A 17,052-nucleotide genomic window follows, 5' to 3' on the forward strand; every position below is an offset into this window, starting at 1 on the left:
GATGCATGTTTCCAGCCCATGCACCACTGAGCAGGAGGTGTAGCTGGAGCACAGCAGAGGGACAGGCAGGGAACATGGAGAAACTCTTCGCTACGTACTGCACACCGAGGGCAGGCAGCACGCACACACTGCCCCCCAGTGCTCACTGCCCCCCCACTTGCCCAAATTGCTCCCCAAAACCCACAAGAACAACAAAAGCATAGGTTCTCCCTGCTTGTCTGGAGGAGGGAAAAAGGTTTTTTAGGGGTGAAAATCCATGCGCCCTGGGATGGACTTTCAGGAGGACCCCTGTGACCGCTCTTGGCGCGGAGTGAAAGCAAATCCGGCCACAGCAGCAGCGTCACCACCGCAACCTCACTGCTTCCTCCCCAAGGAAAACAGGAAAAAGAAAGCAAAATCAAAAGTGGCAGCAGTCTGTCACATGCAGAGAGCAGCGGCTGTTCCAGCAGGCAGCCCTGCCTGCACCGCAGCTCACAGGGGAAATTCGGCAGTAAGAAACCCTTTGGGGACTACATGCATGGGACAGCAATGATTTTGCTGTTGCTGGTGCTAGAGTAACAGCTTTAGTAGTTTCCTGAGCAGAGAGATGATGGGAGGGGACTTTGCTCTTGTACCTCACTCAGCCTACGTGAAAGCTTTTCTTTTCATTGTCATCAGTTCTGCTCTGGCAGAAGAGGATTTGCTGGGTTTTACCCAAACCTGAGGAGATTCCCTTCCAACGGTGGCTGCTCTGACAGTTTGCTTTGCAGGAGCGCAGGAAAAGCTGAAGGTTGGAGAGAAGGGAGAGCAGGGGGTGAGAGCTCAGACTGACAGCAGCACATTCACCTGCGGGTGAGCAGCAAAGCTGGGCTCCCTGCATTTGGCACTGCATCCCGAGATCCTGCATGCAATTAGCTGTGCTATCCACAGGCAATGAGTTATTCCACCCGCATGCCATTAATTATACATCCAACATTCTGCAGCCCTTAAACAAGGACTGCCAGGGCGATGCCTCTTGCACACAATACTTCCGAGGGCGCTGCAGGAAGGGAAGGACGGCTGCTTTTCTCTCTGCTAAAAATACCTTTTCCTCCCTCCGTGGCTGCACACTTCCAGCCCAGCCCAACAATGCTTTTTGGCCTCTGCAGAAGCACTGAGCGGGGGCAGAGCTCGCACCCCCTAGCCAGGAGCGAGCCTGCAGAGTGCTGCAACTGGCATGGGAACAAACACACAGGCAGGGCTGGAGTGCTGGGATGACCCAGACGCACAAACAGCAGATTTTGTTGCTTTAAACCAAACTGAGGCAGGGAGCTGTTTTCCAGCCAGGCATGATTTCATCCGACCCACGGCCAAGTTTTGCTTCATGGGCTCAGCCACTGCCCTGCAAAGCCCGGGGCATGCATGTGTACTGTGGTGGCATCGGTCGAGCAACCCACGGCTGTTCATCAGCCCCTCACACACAGCACAGGGAGCAGAGCAATGCGGCGCAGCCACAAATCCCTGCTCACAGCACAAACAAAGGGCAGAAAAGGGCACTGATGCTCACAATTGTGCATCGCTGGGACACCCCACACGAGGGGGGTCACTGCCATGACCCTACACAGCCCAGTCTCGCTGCATGCAGCAAGGCTTTCCTAGCAGCAACTGCCACATCGACCCATAGGGGGCAGAACTTTTTGGCCATGGGATGGTGAGAGCAGCGCCAGCTCCTCTTGCACACATGCCATGCCCTGAGTGCCCTCCCTGGAGGGCTCCTCCTTGCTAAGTCGGCACCGAGCAAACCAGCTCATTAGCAAACCAGCTCATTAGCACCAGCCCGTGGTGGGAAGATGTGCAGCCACCCCAACTGCAAGCCCTACTTTCAGCTTCCGAAATCAGCTTCATCACGGGGATGACGGCTGTGGCACAGCGCAGTGCGAGCGCTGCCAAAACAGGATATGGTTATGCTCCCAAAGTTAGCTTTGAAATAAAAACCTTATCTGTACAGTAAGTGCTGCCCAAACACGGGCCATGCCTTCTTATAAACAGGTCGGCTTCTGCGGAAATGAAAGCATAAAGCAAAGCATCCACTGCACAGCTGAGCAGGAAATACAACGCCATTTTCGGAGCCCGGGTGCCGTTTAGGTATGAGGTTTTTTTGGGTGCTGCCCCCATTCCCAGCACTTTGCTGGGTTTGAAAGCAGCGCCCAAACCCACAGGATGGGGGAGCGGAGCACCCTGAGCTGCAGAACATACCAGGCAGCCATGCACGGCTGCTGCCCAACCTGCCCCATTGCGGGGGTCATTTAGCAAGCCCTGGGGCCAAGGAGCCTGGGAACTGCCAGATATTACATTACATGGATTTTGGAAGGACAGGATAGAAGAAAAGGGTTTTCTTACAGTCGCTTGGCTGAAAGCACCCTGCAGAGAGCACAGGCAGCTGCCAGGAGGCGCAGTGCACTCAGGGATGTTCCTCATCCCTAAAAGAAATGATGGAAACCTTGCGGGACCAACAAGGCCAAGGGAGCAGCTCCCCAGAGCCCCCAGGGCCACAGAAGCAGCAGAACCCAACCCCAGTGCTTTGATTCCAGCAGCAATAGCAGATGGATCCAATCCTCAGCCCAAGGGACAGTGCTGCGGTGAACACACCACAGTGCTGACAGCTCCCACACAAGATTAATTATCGTGCATTAAGTAATCATCAGGCTTCAAAAGCAATGCCTGTGAGCTCTATATATTAGGGCATAGCTGCTCAAGCAGCCAAGTGCCCGTGTGCTTTGGGAGATGCAAGCCCTGCACAGGGCTGTGCCACCACAGGCACCAGAGCACGTCCCTGTGTCCACCAAAATGAATTGAATTATTAGTCCTCAACCCTTCAGCAATCCTCAGTCCTTCTTGGTCTCATAGAATCACAGAATGGCTGGGTTGGAAGGGACTTTAAAGCACACTCAGCCATAAGCCCTGCACTGTGGGCCGGGTGCCCTTCAGCTCAGGCTGCACAGGGCCCATCCGTGGCCATGGGCACCTCAGGGATGGGGCACCCACACCTTCCCAGGAGATAACTGCTCCGACTGCTCACCAATATCATGACATCACAAAGCCAATCAGAGGAAAGGCCCTGTCCTGGTGAAGCCTTCCCCGTTGATTCCAGTGCATCCATGTCCAAGGAGATGTCAATCAATGCACGTGTTCATTTTTCCACATCACTCTTCAGATCTTCCATTTCTATATTTGCCTTCAGCAGGAGGAAAGAATACTTAAAGAAACACAGAAGTAAGCAAATGCTTCTGCATTTCGTATTGAAAGCGTGTGAACTCTCATTCCCACAGTGCAGGTTTATGCTGGGCAATGCTGAGCAGTGTGGCACAGGGAGAGCAGCCCCAACCCTCATCCCTGTGATAGGGAAGGAAAAAAAGAGCAAAATCATCTCATATGAATCAGGGGGATCGGAAAAGACCACGAGGATCCCCAACCCAACTGCAGCCCACCCCACCATGCCCATCACCACGTCCCTCAGTGCCACATCCCCACAGCTCCAGGACACCTCGGGGACAGTGACCCCACCACTCCCTGTGCAGCTCTGTATCACTGTTCTTTCAGAGAATGAATTTCTCCTAATACCCAACACGAACAGATGAGAGAACACAGCTCTCAGCCTCGTTAGCCCTGTGCCCTTGCAACGAGGGGCTCTGCAAAGAGGTGATAACTCACTGCCTCCACACAGCACCGGGCAGGAACCACTGCTTCCAAAACCCACTGAAAGCAGCAGTGCTTCCGTAGAGCTCTTGACCACATACATAAATAAATGGGGGGGGGAAGGAAAAAAAAAGACAACCACCCACCATGCTGGGCTCTGCTCTGACACCACGAGCAGCAGTGAGGCGAGCCCTATGGGGAGGGCCCTGCGCCGGCACAGCCTGCACGCTCGCAGCAGCAGTTGCACTTTTGCTTTGAGAGCTGAGAGCGGTGAGAGAGCAGCCAGGCACCGTGGGTCTGCCAAGGTAGGAGCACACTTGGGTCAGCCTCATTGCTGGGGTAGGTTGTGCTTTACTTACTGTTAGTGCCAGGTAGATCACGGAATGGCTTGGAAGGGACCTTAGGGATCAGCTAGTTTCTACCTCTCATCGAGGCGGCTTTGTGCCGCTTGCAGTAGGAGAGGACAGGGAAAGCTGAGCAGAGAAGAACCATCAGAAACCTCCAAAGTTAAGTGACTAAAAGCAAGGAGACTCAGTGGTAAAAATTAGGGGGAAAAAGGTTTTTCCGTGCTCGCTGTGTCTTGGGGAGGCTGCTGTGGGGAAGGGGTGGAGTGAGCATAGTGGGAACATCGGCTCTGCTCACCCGGGGGCACACGGCTGTGCCCCAACTCCGTGCGCCAGCAGTTTGGGTGGAAAACTCACGGCTTTGGTGAGCAGCTGACCGCTGCACACCAGGGAGAGGAGACAGCACGGGCTCCAGGCTGAACCCCAGCACTCCCTCAGCGTGCATTTTCCACTTCAAATGCGGGTAAATATCAACAAGGGAGGAAAAGAGCTTGGGCAAATGGCTAAGAGGCAAAAGCTGAGTATCTCACCAGGAACTGAAGTGTTTACGTTTTCGTGCACATCGGTGGGACTTACCCAGCTGAAATCCCCCCGCCTGCCCAGCTGCTGCTCCTGGGGCAGCCCCAGCCAGTGTTCCTGGGATGGAGTGTCCTGATCCTCCCCAGAAGCAGTTCCGGGGGTGATGATGGGGTTTCAGCCACCCATGGGGGCTCCTCATTGCTTGACCTGGCAGCCCAACCACTCCCAGCACCACAGGGATGGGGCTGGCAGCGCTCACACACCTGGGGCGTGAGTAAATGAGAGGTTAATGAGGAACAATGGAAGGAAACCTCATTCAGCTGTGCCAATGCCCCCCAGCCCTAACCTGTACCGTCTTGGCTCTCACTGCTCTTCTGTAATGAGCACTCAGTACTCAAGTGACTCATGTTTCAAGCAACCACAGGTGATGATGAATGGGCAGCTGCCCCAGTGCTCTGCAGCTGAATCAAACCAGAACAGCTGTATCTGCCTTGAAAACAGACAGTTAGCAAATATTTTATGACAACCCAAAGCAGGGTGGGTGCTCAGCTCAGAAAAGATGCTGCATGGGATGGATGCTCTGGAGGCTGCTGGTACCCAGGGCCGGGGCACAAAGTTCTGCTCACAACATGACTCTGGGGTGGGAGCACAGACGTCGGGGCTCATCTGGCTCCGAGCACAGCAACGTCACTGGGATGGCCAAACACACAGGGACCTAAGGATGATGGCCAGCAAAAACACATTGGCTTCTTTGGTAGCATCTACAAACAGGAGGAGGAAAAAGAGGCACCTGCACGGCTAACACAGTGAGATGCAGAAGTGCCCTTGCAGAAGATGTAAAGCCAAACATCTGCCAGCAAACTGGTTCCAGAGAGAGGGGACTTCTTTTTCAAAACCTAGAAGCAGTCTTATGTAATTATGAGACAATATTCAGATAACTTCTGCTCGTTACTCGTGGAGTACCAACAAGAAGCCTCCATCCAGCACCCCGAAGTGTCCAACCGTGGGGACTGCTGGCAAAATGAAGTGGGGGCAGAAGCCTGGGAGGAAGAAGGAAGTCGTGCCTCACCCCCACCACAGTCTGAGCTGCTGTGAAACAAAATTTCCCCTTTCTGCAGCTTTTTTTTTTTTTTTTTTTTTTTTAAGCCTCTGGCTGCTTTGTATGCAGCGCTCTGCCTGAAGCCCTGTGCTCAGCTCTGCGGCTGCTGGGATTTCCAAGGAGCAGTTTCTCACTGCATCGGGGTCCTATGGCTGCAGAGCATCCCCCAACCCTGGGTGGGCAGCAGGAAAGTCCCTGCGCACCCACAGGGGGACCTTGAAGCTGTTTGTCCCATTGGCTCTCTGTCTCTCCTCCACATGATGCCGAACCCCAGAGGTGCTGCTGAAGCCTGGTCCCATCACCCCCCTGATGCTGGTGCCACTCCAGCAGGCAGCAAGGGGAGCCCCCAGCTCCCCACCCATGGTGAGACACCCCTGTAACTCACAGATTACTCACACTTCTGGAATTAATCGTGGCTGATGGTCAACCTCAGAGCTAATAAAAGAATTGGGAAGTCTTTGCAAAACAAGCCTCCGACTCAGGGCTGGTTGTTTCTGGAGTTGATGTGAATATTGCCCATGGTTACACTGGATGGTGGCTCCCTGGAAAAAAAACATCTCCATCTCACTGGGCTCATCGCTCCACGGTACAACCAAAAGTGACGCAGAAAGCTGCCCCTGGAACTGCTTCCTTTCGCAGGTTTTCTCATTTCACCACCCAAAGCAGCAGTACAGCCACACTGACACGTGCCAGATGTCAGCTCAGTTAGCAGACATGTATTTTAGCACAGGAAGAAGCACCGCACAGCGCAGCAGCATGCAGTTCTACAGCTATGTCTGCTGCACCCACATGGCACCCACGCTGTTCCCACTTCAGTCCTTCAAACCAGAGCAATATCGCTCAGAGGGCTGAACTCTCCCTGGATTTAGAAGATCTGCTTGTTGGGGTTTTTTTGTTTTTTTTCTTTTTTTGGTCTGATATATTTAGGTAAGGTCAACTGCTCACCATGCAAACAAGTTTTAAATCAAGCCCACCCACTTGCTTGATGCGGAACCGATACCTGGGATTTCCAGTGGTGATGCTCACCAGGTGGCTGAAGGAAAGGCTCAAGAAAGCCACAGGGAGAAAATCAGATTCACTGCCCTGAGTGCACTCAGGTGGCAGAAAGCAGCTGATGGGCACTGGAGTTGCAGCACCAGCTCACAGCTTGAATCCATCCTGCAACACCAGGAGCTGCTGCCCGTGCTCTGATTTGCAACAGCGATTGAACCCATGTTCTTCTCATTCCTCAGGGGTTTGGCACGTGGTTGTGCACAGTGCTGGGTGGGTGGTGAGGAGCCATCACCAGATGCCACCCGTTGGGTTTCTGTTATGGGCAGAGATGTTCCCTTGTTCCTGTACATCCACGCAGTGCTCTAACCACATCTCTTTGTCTTTCAGCTGCATCGAAGGAAGGTCCGCAGTGCCACCCAGTGTGGGTGCAGGCTGGCGCTGTGCTGCCCACTGCTTCAGCTGGTGATGATGAGTTTCCACGTGGGATCACACCTCGTCCAGCACTGCGAGCGGCTGCGCTGACACTGAGCAGCTTCTGAGAACACAGCAGCACAGCTCAGACCAATGCACAAAGCTCCTGGCCAAGGGCATGGGGCGGTTGGGTCTCTGAGCCTCACACACCAACACCGGTGCTGGAGGGCCTTAAACCTTTTGATTTCAGCCTCAGGTCAACCCAGTGAGGATGATGTCACCGCATTGGAGCATCGACCCCACACACCTACACAGCCACAGCAGTAAAATTCATGAAGAGCCAAGGCAGGTCGTGCCTGGAAGGAGGGGAAACAAAGCTTTGGGGCAGGGGCAGCGCTGAGCTCACAGCCCCCAACACACACTAGGATTGGGGCACCGGGGCCATGGAGAACAGCTCCAGCTGCTCCACCAGCACTGACCTGAAACCCTACTACGCCATCACGTACGCATTCATCCTCATCCCTGGACTCATAGGAAACGTGTTGGCTTTGTGGGTTTTCTACGGCTACATGAAAGAGACGAAAAGGGCCGTGATATTTATGATCAACCTGGCCATCGCCGACTTATCCCAAGTTTTATCCTTACCCCTGAGGATTTTCTACTACTTGACGGGGACATGGGAATTTGGGGGAGGCCTCTGCATGCTCTGCTTCTACCTGAAGTACGTCAACATGTACGCCAGCATCTTCTTCTTGGTGTGCATCAGTGTCCGCCGCTTCTTGTTCCTGATGTACCCCTTCCGATTCAGCGACTGTAAGCGCGTCTGCGATGTGTACATCAGCATTGTGGGCTGGGTGGTGGTGTGTGTTGGCTGCCTGCCCTTCCCCTTGCTGAGGCTCACTCAGAACGCCACCAACGCGTGCTTTGCGGACCTGCCCGTGCAGGAGGTGGACCTTCCCACCTCCGTCATCATGATGACCATCGGGGAGCTGGTGGGCTTTGTGACGCCCCTGCTGATCATCCTGTACTGCTCCTGGAAGACAGTCTTATCGCTGAAGGAAAGGAATTCTGCTTCACCCGACCTCGGGGAGAAAAAAAAGGCTCTGAAGATGATTCTCACCTGCGCTCTGGTGTTTCTGATTTGCTTCGCGCCTTACCACATCAGCTTCCCCCTGGATTTCTTCGTCAAAACCAAAAAGATTAAGAACTGCTGCATCCAGGAGGTGATCTCTGTGTTCCACGCTGTTGCCCTCTGTCTCGCCAGCCTCAACTCCTGTGTGGACCCCATCCTTTACTACTTCACCACGGATGAGTTCCGCAGGCGGCTGTCCAGGCAGGAGCTGCAGGACAGTGCCCCACTGCACAGCCACGGCCAGCAGCACATGCAGGACACACTGCAGGACAATGTCCCTCTGAGTGCTCCAGGCCAGCAGCACACCCAGGGCACACTGCAGGACAAGCCCACTGATTGCTAGCACAGTGCCTGTGGTTTTGGGGTTTGGCCACTGATTTCAGAAAGGATTTGAGCTTTAAGAAAGAAAAAAAAAAAGACAACCTTGAACAACCCACTGTGCTTTAACATTTTGGGTGAAGATTTTCCCTGTATAAATAACCCCATGTAGTTCCCCATTCCTGAGCTGGGCAGGCAGGAGCAGGACACAGAGCCATGCTGTCACCCGGCCATGTCACGGCCACGCCAGCACCACGCAAGGGACAGCAGAGGTTTGCGGGGCTTCCCTGTACAGAATTTGGTCCGAAAAGTGAGTGTATGGCCCAGTGGTGTATCTCTCCTGAAGCAAAAGGCCACAAAGCAATGCAGTTCATTTCTATCGGGTGCCCAGAGCCCACCTCATGCCATGCTGACCACATCCAGGTGCCTAATGGCCCTGCTGTGCCAACAGTTACCCAGGCATCCCTCCTGGGGGTGCACCAGATGACAGTTCCCCAAATCACAATGTCCCTAGAGTGTACAGACACTATTTTTCTACCCTCATTTTGTTCGACTGCCAGTTATTTTTCTACCATCAGTTTATATCCAGATCAGGGGGAGAAGTAGCAGAACACCACCAGCAAATCCCAAAGCCCTCTTAGCTGCCTATGATAAGCTTTAAGCATAGATTCCTGCTTTGAGAGTATTCATTGAGACTCCATTAAGCCTCCTGGGTCCCTTTTTTCCCCCCAGGAATGGGACAAGTGGCTCCGCACCACTGCACTACCATCAGCACAGCACTGAGCTCACCCTGAGCCCAGCATCCAACAACTGCAATATTTGAGCAACTTCCTGTAGCCTCACGAAGGCCAACCCATGAAGTTCAGGCCCTTAACCCCAGCCTGGCTGAGATGCTGTCAGAGGAACCAAAGCTGTCTGAAGCTTTAAGCAATAGGAACCCACTCCTTGCCGAGCCACAGAACAGGCTGAGAGAGACTTATAAAGAAATACTCAAGGGTTGGAGGATTTCTAATGGTCATCACTTCCAAAAACTCAAGCAACAGCAGCTTTGTGCTCATCTGGCATTTCGTTTGCACCTTCCTGTAGAACTGTTATGGGAATATCTGAAATGTTACGTTTTTGAAACATAAAAATACTGTGACAATACGAAGGCTTTATTTAATGGTAATGCTGTTTTATAGATTTAACTTATGAAAACATTAATATTTTGTAGAGAAACGATGTGAATCCCATTTCTTTGTTGTTTTAGAACCCTTCCATTTAATAAAAGAGAACCCCACTGCCAGCCTGCGTCCTCGCATTCACCACGAATTCACGGAGACCAGCAGCACACTGCAATGTGTTCGTGGCAATAAGAGCAACTATTTATGCTCCACTACCTACTTGCGTTCTCCACAGCACGTGGTGAACACTTCCCTTTTCCCAGCTCTCAGCACAGCCCTTGGCCTGCTCTCACCCCAGCACTCCCTACCAGCTCACACGGCAGGGCAGCACCTGCAGCACCGATACCTCACGTGCACCTGCAGAAACCCAGCTGGGTGTGCAGAGCATCTCCCAGAGGACATCAGACACACTTCACTGCAGCATTCGTGTTTTAAGATAATGCAGATTTTAAGCTTTTTCTCCACCTTATGAACACCTACGTGTTTCAGAGCAGCCCCAAAAGGGGCTCTTGCCCTTGGTCCATCAGGCTGTGATTGGACTGGTCCCGTTCCAAGATGAGAATGAAACCCCCATTACTGGAAGGGATGAGCCCCTGACCCACACTGGCCGACATCAGCTGCTCCGGATGCGTGGGAGGCGGGCAATGGGTGTCAGAAGTTCAGAAATAGATGAGAAAAACTCACTGTGCTTTGGTTTTCCCACCTAGGAAATACCGTAGGTGGGACAGCAGCCGTTCCCCCGCTGCGGAGTGCTGTGCATTATTCATATTAGCACCAACAGTCTCTTCATACAGGAAGTGCTGCGACGGCCGCAGCGCTCACATGAGCCGGGTTCAGGGCTCTGCATGCTCTGCGGCCCCAGCAGTGTTCTCTGTCATGGAATCACAGAATGATTAGGATCAGAAAAGTCCCTTCAGATCCCCACCCCACCATTCCCATCGCTGTGTCCCTCAGTGCCACATCCCCACGGTTCTGGAACACCTCTGGGCAACCTGTGCCAGTGCATCACTGCTCCTTTGGACAATAAGTTGTTCCTAACATCCAACCTGAGCCATCACCTCTCATCCTACCATCTCACAGCCTTCATCTGATGCTCTGTGGACACCCGGAGAACTGAGATATTGCCTTGCATGGGCAAACAGCAGTGAGGCTTGTGCCCAGGGGACAGCTCTGCACCAGCTCAGAGGGATGCTCTGGGTTTCTTCAAGCATCCTCTGCACAGTGCATTTCTCCAGCAGTCCCCATAGAGCTGGGCTGACATCATCCTGAAGCAACACCCAGCTCAGTGCAACCGCTGCTATGCCAAAGGAAAAGGGCTGCCCCCTTCTTAGTTGCAGCATCACATTTCAGGAGAGTTCTCCTTCACAGAGCAATGGAAGGCTCCTTCATGGATTACCGAAGGTATTTTCTTTGCAGGGACAGGCAGCTCCAGCTGCAATTGAGCCAAAGCTCCCACAGGGTCAGCTCTGTTTCTGCTTTCCCACACTTTATTTTTTCAGATCGTTGCACTAAGCTTATTTTCAACTTTGCAGCTTTCACCACCACCCCAAAACACTCCAAACCTCAGAGGAACAAGGATGGTTTCCTGGAAAGTTCTGATCTTATCAAAAAGCCAATTTTCCATTAACTAAAAAAGTCCAAATCAAGCATTTTCCCTGACCTCGTTCCAACACGCCTTCTGCAGACTGACATCCGTGCTCTCCCTGATGCTGCACAGCATCTGCTCCCAGCAGCTGCATCCCACCCGACCCCATTTGTGGCAATAGCACAGAACTGAGGAAAAATAGGTTCTGTGGGGACCCTGAGCCCTGAGGTGCTCAGCATCAGCACCAACGTGAGTTCTGTTTTGGGAAACCAGGGGGCATGGTTGAGCTGTGGGTCGCAGAGAGGCTCTCATCTCACAGCCCCATTTCCAACCCCACGCAGCACTGCACACTGCCTGTCCCATTTGCAGGTTCCATCACCAGCACCTCCCTGTTTGGCTTCCTCTGTGTCAGGCACCAGGGCAGAGGCATAGCAGGGCATGCACAGTGAGGCCTGAAGCTGCAGTGGCTGCAGGAAATGGGGGGAGTATGCACCTGGGCTATCAGTTGTGGGGCCGTCATCCTCCCCCTCAGAGGGCAATCCTCAGCCAGCAGGAGATGCCCAGTCCAGACGTATCCATCTGGTCGTTAAGGACTAGATGCAAAGCAGGACTGGGGTTTTAGCAGCACATGAATCTTGTTGTCCTAAAACACAGGGAAAGGATAAAGTTGTCACTGCTCCTCCCTGTAAGTATAAGACAGGAAACAGTTAAGATTAGTCCTTCATCCAAGAGGGGATTTGAAACCCTACTTCCTCATGCTCTGAAAATGCCTTTGGCTATTCTGTATGAGGGCTCCGCTCCTCCCATCAAAGCAGTGGAGAAAAATAAAAGCTGAGTATGGTGCTGGGACCGGGGAGCAGACACAGACACAGCTTGTAGTGGCCGGTGCCTCCTGCTCAAAGGGGAAGGCATTTGTTCCTGCTGTAAGCTCTATTTCTGTACCTGACGTCAAAGCAATGTTGGTTATGACCCATGAACATCACCAGCTGCTGGGAAGGGCACGGGGGGTTTTGGTGGCAGGAGGCACACCCTGCTAAGGGATCTCCATCCTGTCCATGGGAAGCCAGTTTGGCACCATCACAGATGTCCTGAGAGCCTGTGCAGGCTGCAGTGCCTTCGGATGGCAAAACAGGACTCAACCCTAAAAAAGAAAAGGTCCTTCATTGGGCCAAAGCTCATGTTCACACACAGAGGTGTCAGCACAAAGCTAAAGAGAGGGGAAATGAAGCCTCTTGGAGGCTGTGTACCTCTACAGTTTGCAACTGGTTGAGCAGTGGCTGTCGAGATGACAATTCTCCATGCAGCTCTGATGAAGTTTCCTTCTTCCCCACTGTCCCAACATTTTCTTCCCCTTAAGCCTAGAATTCAGGGCAAAAAAAGAAACCCAACAAAACAAAACATTAAAAACCAGACCAAACCAAACAGTAAGCTTAGGATGAACATGATAAACATAATGCAGTATGGCAGTCGGTTATGAAAACTGAAAGCTCCTTCACTCTTCTGCATAGCCATCTTCCCAGTGGGCTCAACTGTGATGATCCAAGAAGGACACATGTTGTCAGGGCTCAGGTTGGTGAAGCTCATGGCTTTTATCAGCCACACCATACAGCCATCCATGGCCTGATGGAAGTACCTAATGGCCAGCTCCCCCTCCTTGCCTGCCCTTCCAGATGTCTTAGCAAAAAATACTCTGTGTAAGACTCTCAGGTCCCTGAAGATCTGTCTCTGCTGACAAGGTTCTGTAATCTGCTGGAAGCCCGTGTATCAGCCCTGTGATTCAGTGCCATTATCTCACACAAATCCCACTATCACATGATGTAGTCAATATTTAAAGAAATGGTGAGTCCTTGTGGTCAGACAGAGGTCTGTGAGCTAAAGGGAAAGTTCCCAGGAGACCTACATAAAACAGAAGCTAACAATCACACGGCTTTGGGCTTCTTGTTTAAGGACAAGTTTCTTACTTAAGCAAATTAACACTAACCATCAAAGCCTCACGTCCCAGTCTGTTCCTGTTGGTTAGCAGACCTTCAGACCCACCACAAGCCTGCAGCAGCACCTGCTCCACCCCAAGTTTTCTCTCTAGGTTTGTTTGCCCCCGGACTCTCCCATCAAACACTCAATGGCATCTCTTCGGCTGCACCCTGGTTCTGCGGAATCTCCTACAGCACTCACTCGCCTGGGACAGTACCAAGCTCTATCTATAGGATTAAGGAAGTATTTACACTCCAGCTTGCCATCATTTTGTCTTCAAAGCAAGCCACGTGCTACTAAAGATTCCAGGAAATACAGTGGCAGCAGGACAGGGGTGACCTTAGAAACACTACTACAAATGCTATCCAATTTCTCAGAACTAAGAGTCAAGCACTCCTCTTTTATTGCAGAAAGGGATGTGGGACAGCTGGCGCAGACTCTGCAGGGAGCAGAGGATCCCTCTGTACCTTCTCCTGGGAGCCAAAAGGCACGATGCTGAACTTGTGCCCAGAGAGACGGGAGGTAAACCACCACAGCTGCCTTGGATGGGGAAGCATGATGGCGTGGGACAAACAGCCCTGCTGCTCACTGGGCTATAGGGCAGCCTCACACCCCATAGGGGCACCTGCAGGCAACACACAGCCCCAAACTCACATCATCAGGCAGTGCCCATTGTCCTGAAGCCAGACTCACCTCTCAGAACACCCTGCCCAGTCCCCACACTGCCACAGAGCCATCAGCTGGTCTGTGTGTCTGGAGCCTGGCACCAGCTCTGCTCTCAGCCTCCCCTCTGGGTAATGCTCCTTCCTTCAGAGCTGTTCATCACGGAGCCAGGCACTGGCTTTCTACTCCCTGAGCAGGATGCTCTGCTCTCAGCTGCTTTCTTCCTTCCTTTGGGGCACAACAATTGTCTCTATCCAGACAAAAGCGAGCCAGGCACTTGTTTTCCTATTCCAAGTCACTTGCTCCTCAAGGCTCCATACTGCATACCTGCAAGAGTTCACAAACTTTGGCAATAGATCATTTAATATTGACTGGAAACAGCTTTTTTTTTTTTTTTTTTTTTTTTTAAATCATAGTTTTCCCATGACTTTCTCCTTTCTCTGAGCAGCCCCAGGACACGTGTATTGTACTGGAGTGCACTCAGGCAGTGCTCAGTCCCTGGATTAGCAAGCCCAAAGCAAGAATAAAAATCTGATCTCTGCAAGACAAACCCATGGTAGAATTAACAAACAGGGACTACAGTGATGCTCATCCAGAGGCAAAAGGATGAACATGAAAGCAACACTGCAAGGCTGAGGTATCATGGCTTCGAAGAACACATCCATATGGCTACAGCCAGCATGGCTTCTTTGATGTATGAAATCACAGAAGAAAATCAAACGATGCTGGGAGGGAAGAGAGTAAATTTTATACAGGGAAATCATTCATTTCTTTAAGAAATAATGGATATTGTGAGTCTAGGATACGAAGAGATTCAGTGCTTCTGCAAGTAGGGCATTTATAGGAAAAATACAGAAGTGGACGAGGTCTGGAACTCCTTTCTCCAACACTCAAGGCACTCAGCCAGACACTTTGCTCTCCCTGCTGTTAGCATGAGTCAGGTTGGGAGGTACAGTGAGAGCAGGGCCAGGGGGACACTGAGGGTCAGCAGTGGGAGGGGGCAGTGCCTTTGGAGGGCCACCCCTTCCCCTCAGCCATCCACCCCATCCAGCAGAGGTTTGCAAACTATCAGAGGCGATAATTTTTAGAAGAGCAGAATTTACCCCCCAAGGAAAGCAGCTCATGCTGCAGCGCAGATGCACGAGATAAGGAGAAGGGCTTTCATTTCTCTTCAGACTGCAAACTTAACACAAAAAAAAAACAACACAGCAGTTGCAGCTCAGATCACAGCCACGGAAGCGCTGCTGTTTGCTTTGTGTGAGGCAGTCTGACTTCCTCTCCTACCGTAAGATGAGCAGAGCTCCAATGGCTGCCGGCTGCGCTGGGTGAGGAGCCGTGCTGCGAGGATAGCAGCTCACACGGAGCTCCAATTTTCCTAAGCATTAACTCAGTGGCAATGGCTTTCTAAGAACCTGCAGTGACAAAGAAGACAGTACAGACAAGTGCAGAGAAGGCAAAGTGCTGAGTTACAACCGATATTACTGCCCCAGCAAAAAAATAAGCAGCAAAACCCCCCTGAGAAGCCAAATGCACCCACCCCACCTACTTCAAATGAGGCACTTCTGTTCATCAGACCACCTGTAGGCTCCTGCTGAACCCCACAGGCAGGCACTCTAACTCCAGAAGAGCACCTGGCCCTGCTCCAGAGAGGGATCAGCTTTACAGGAAGTCCCTATTCCAGAATAAGGTGTCCACATATGGGCTTAACCTGGAACAACTTCAAGCATCAGCAAGCCTTAAAATGGAACAGCTCAGTCGAAGCTGAGCACTACTATAACAAACAGCCTGCTGCTACCCATGGCCAGAGTGATACTTAAAAATTCACTCTCACATTTGTTAATGAGACTCCAGAGTGGTGTCACTGCACAGAGAAACAGCAAAGAAGCTTAAGTAAACAAAATGATTGGAACTGTAAGGAATAATTTCTTCTGGAGGCGGAGCGCTAGACAGTGAGACTCTAATTACTCTCAAGACAGGAAATACACCCATTTCTATTGCCTAGGCAATATCATCAATATAAACACGTAATACAGAAATCATCTTAATGAAATAGTGTGACTAATTGCACGTACTTACGATCATTTTGGTTACGGTCTCAAAGCTACAATCAGTGCAAGCGTTTGGGCACTGTGCCACAGGCGGCAGGCGAGCCATCCCCCACACAGCTCAAAACGAGGACAGGCAGAGCAGCTTTAATCCATCTGAGCCTTACCTCGAGCAGCCTTCCCAGAGTTGTAATTCAGCCACATGGCAGCAAACATTGTGCTGCAGAGGCTCCATGAACTGCACTGCGCTCACCCGGCCCTGTAAGCGTCCCCTTCCGCTCTAGGATAATAAGTTCAGGACACACTAGGAGAATATGAGGTGAAACAACAGACCAGGCATGCTTTTACTTCATATTTCAGCCCATCATGTTTTCAATCTACATAGCCCTCTTGAGTGCTTCAGAAAAGGCTGAGAAACAAAACGATCCACCTCAAAAACTAAAGCTGTCAACTGCTCTATCACCAAGAAGGAGGCCACCCAATTCAGCCCGCCCTACTGCAAGCAGAGCTGTAGGAACTGGGAAAGAGTGAATCCCGAGCATAGCAGGAAGGTTTTAAAACAGGAAAACAAACTTCCTTGGGGAAATTCAGAGCTGATTTCAGAGCTTGAATACTTTTGCCACTCACCACCAAGCCCTCTGAGTGCATCTGTATTTTTGGTGGCTGTTCCTGTGATGCTGAGAACTAAGAGGAGGTCCACAGAAGTCAGCCTGGTCTTGCTGAAGTCCCAGCAGATTCCTCTTCTGGACATGTATACAACATGACCTTTGCTATAGCTGTGAGGTGAGATTTTTCACACCCATGCTAGCCTGGTTGTGCTATAACAGCCTGTGGTACAGAGCTGAGCTTGTGGTGAAAAAAGACTTACTTTTTGCCAAATGGCTCATCAAGGCTGAACCTTACACCAGGTTGAGGCCTCCGCCTATCATTATGCCACCAGCAGCAGCCCGCACCTTACAAGTCACAGCTTCAGAAAGCTGCCAGGCTTCTGTGAAGGTCAGCAGCGTCTCCTCAGAGTAACAAACTCAGGTTTGCTCTTACTTGCCATTTTCTCAGGTTCTGATCAGCATACAAATAAACACAAAAAATCCTCTTATGCTGGAACAGGAATCATCCAAAGCACTGGGTTCCATTTTGAATTTCCTAAAGGTGCTT

At 51.6% G+C, this 17,052-nt stretch overlaps 1 protein-coding gene and 1 long non-coding RNA gene across 3 annotated transcripts; one reads left to right on the forward strand and one right to left on the reverse strand.

Moving 5' to 3' along the window:
* Window positions 1-397: 397 nt before the first annotated feature.
* LOC121110547 lies at window positions 398-7,001 on the reverse strand. Its single transcript, XR_005859744.1, has 2 exons — window positions 6,013-7,001; window positions 398-4,780 (listed from the first exon to the last, which is right to left on the reverse strand). It is a non-coding gene; the product is annotated as an uncharacterized LOC121110547 (long non-coding RNA).
* GPR174 (G protein-coupled receptor 174) lies at window positions 3,911-9,755 on the forward strand. 2 transcript variants are annotated; one of them, XM_025149544.3, is made up of 2 exons: window positions 3,911-3,993; window positions 6,997-9,755. In XM_025149544.3, the coding sequence occupies exon 2, from the start codon at window positions 7,464-7,466 to the stop codon at window positions 8,493-8,495; it is 1,032 nt and encodes a 343-aa protein (XP_025005312.1). In that variant the 5' UTR covers window positions 3,911-3,993; window positions 6,997-7,463; the 3' UTR covers window positions 8,496-9,755. The 2 variants fall into 2 exon arrangements, with proteins under 2 accessions (XP_025005312.1, NP_001008464.1); NM_001008464.2 differs by having other exon boundaries at window positions 3,911-3,959.
* Window positions 9,756-17,052: the final 7,297 nt, after the last annotated feature.

This window comes from Gallus gallus, chromosome 4 (genome assembly GCF_016699485.2).
Source record: "Gallus gallus isolate bGalGal1 chromosome 4, bGalGal1.mat.broiler.GRCg7b, whole genome shotgun sequence".
NCBI lineage: Eukaryota > Metazoa > Chordata > Aves > Galliformes > Phasianidae > Gallus > Gallus gallus.

Excerpts from the sequence above, each read along its gene's own strand:
- GPR174 (XM_025149544.3), top strand. The coding sequence starts at position 7,464 with ATGGAGAACAGCTCCAGCTGCTCCACCAGCACTGACCTGAAACCCTAC.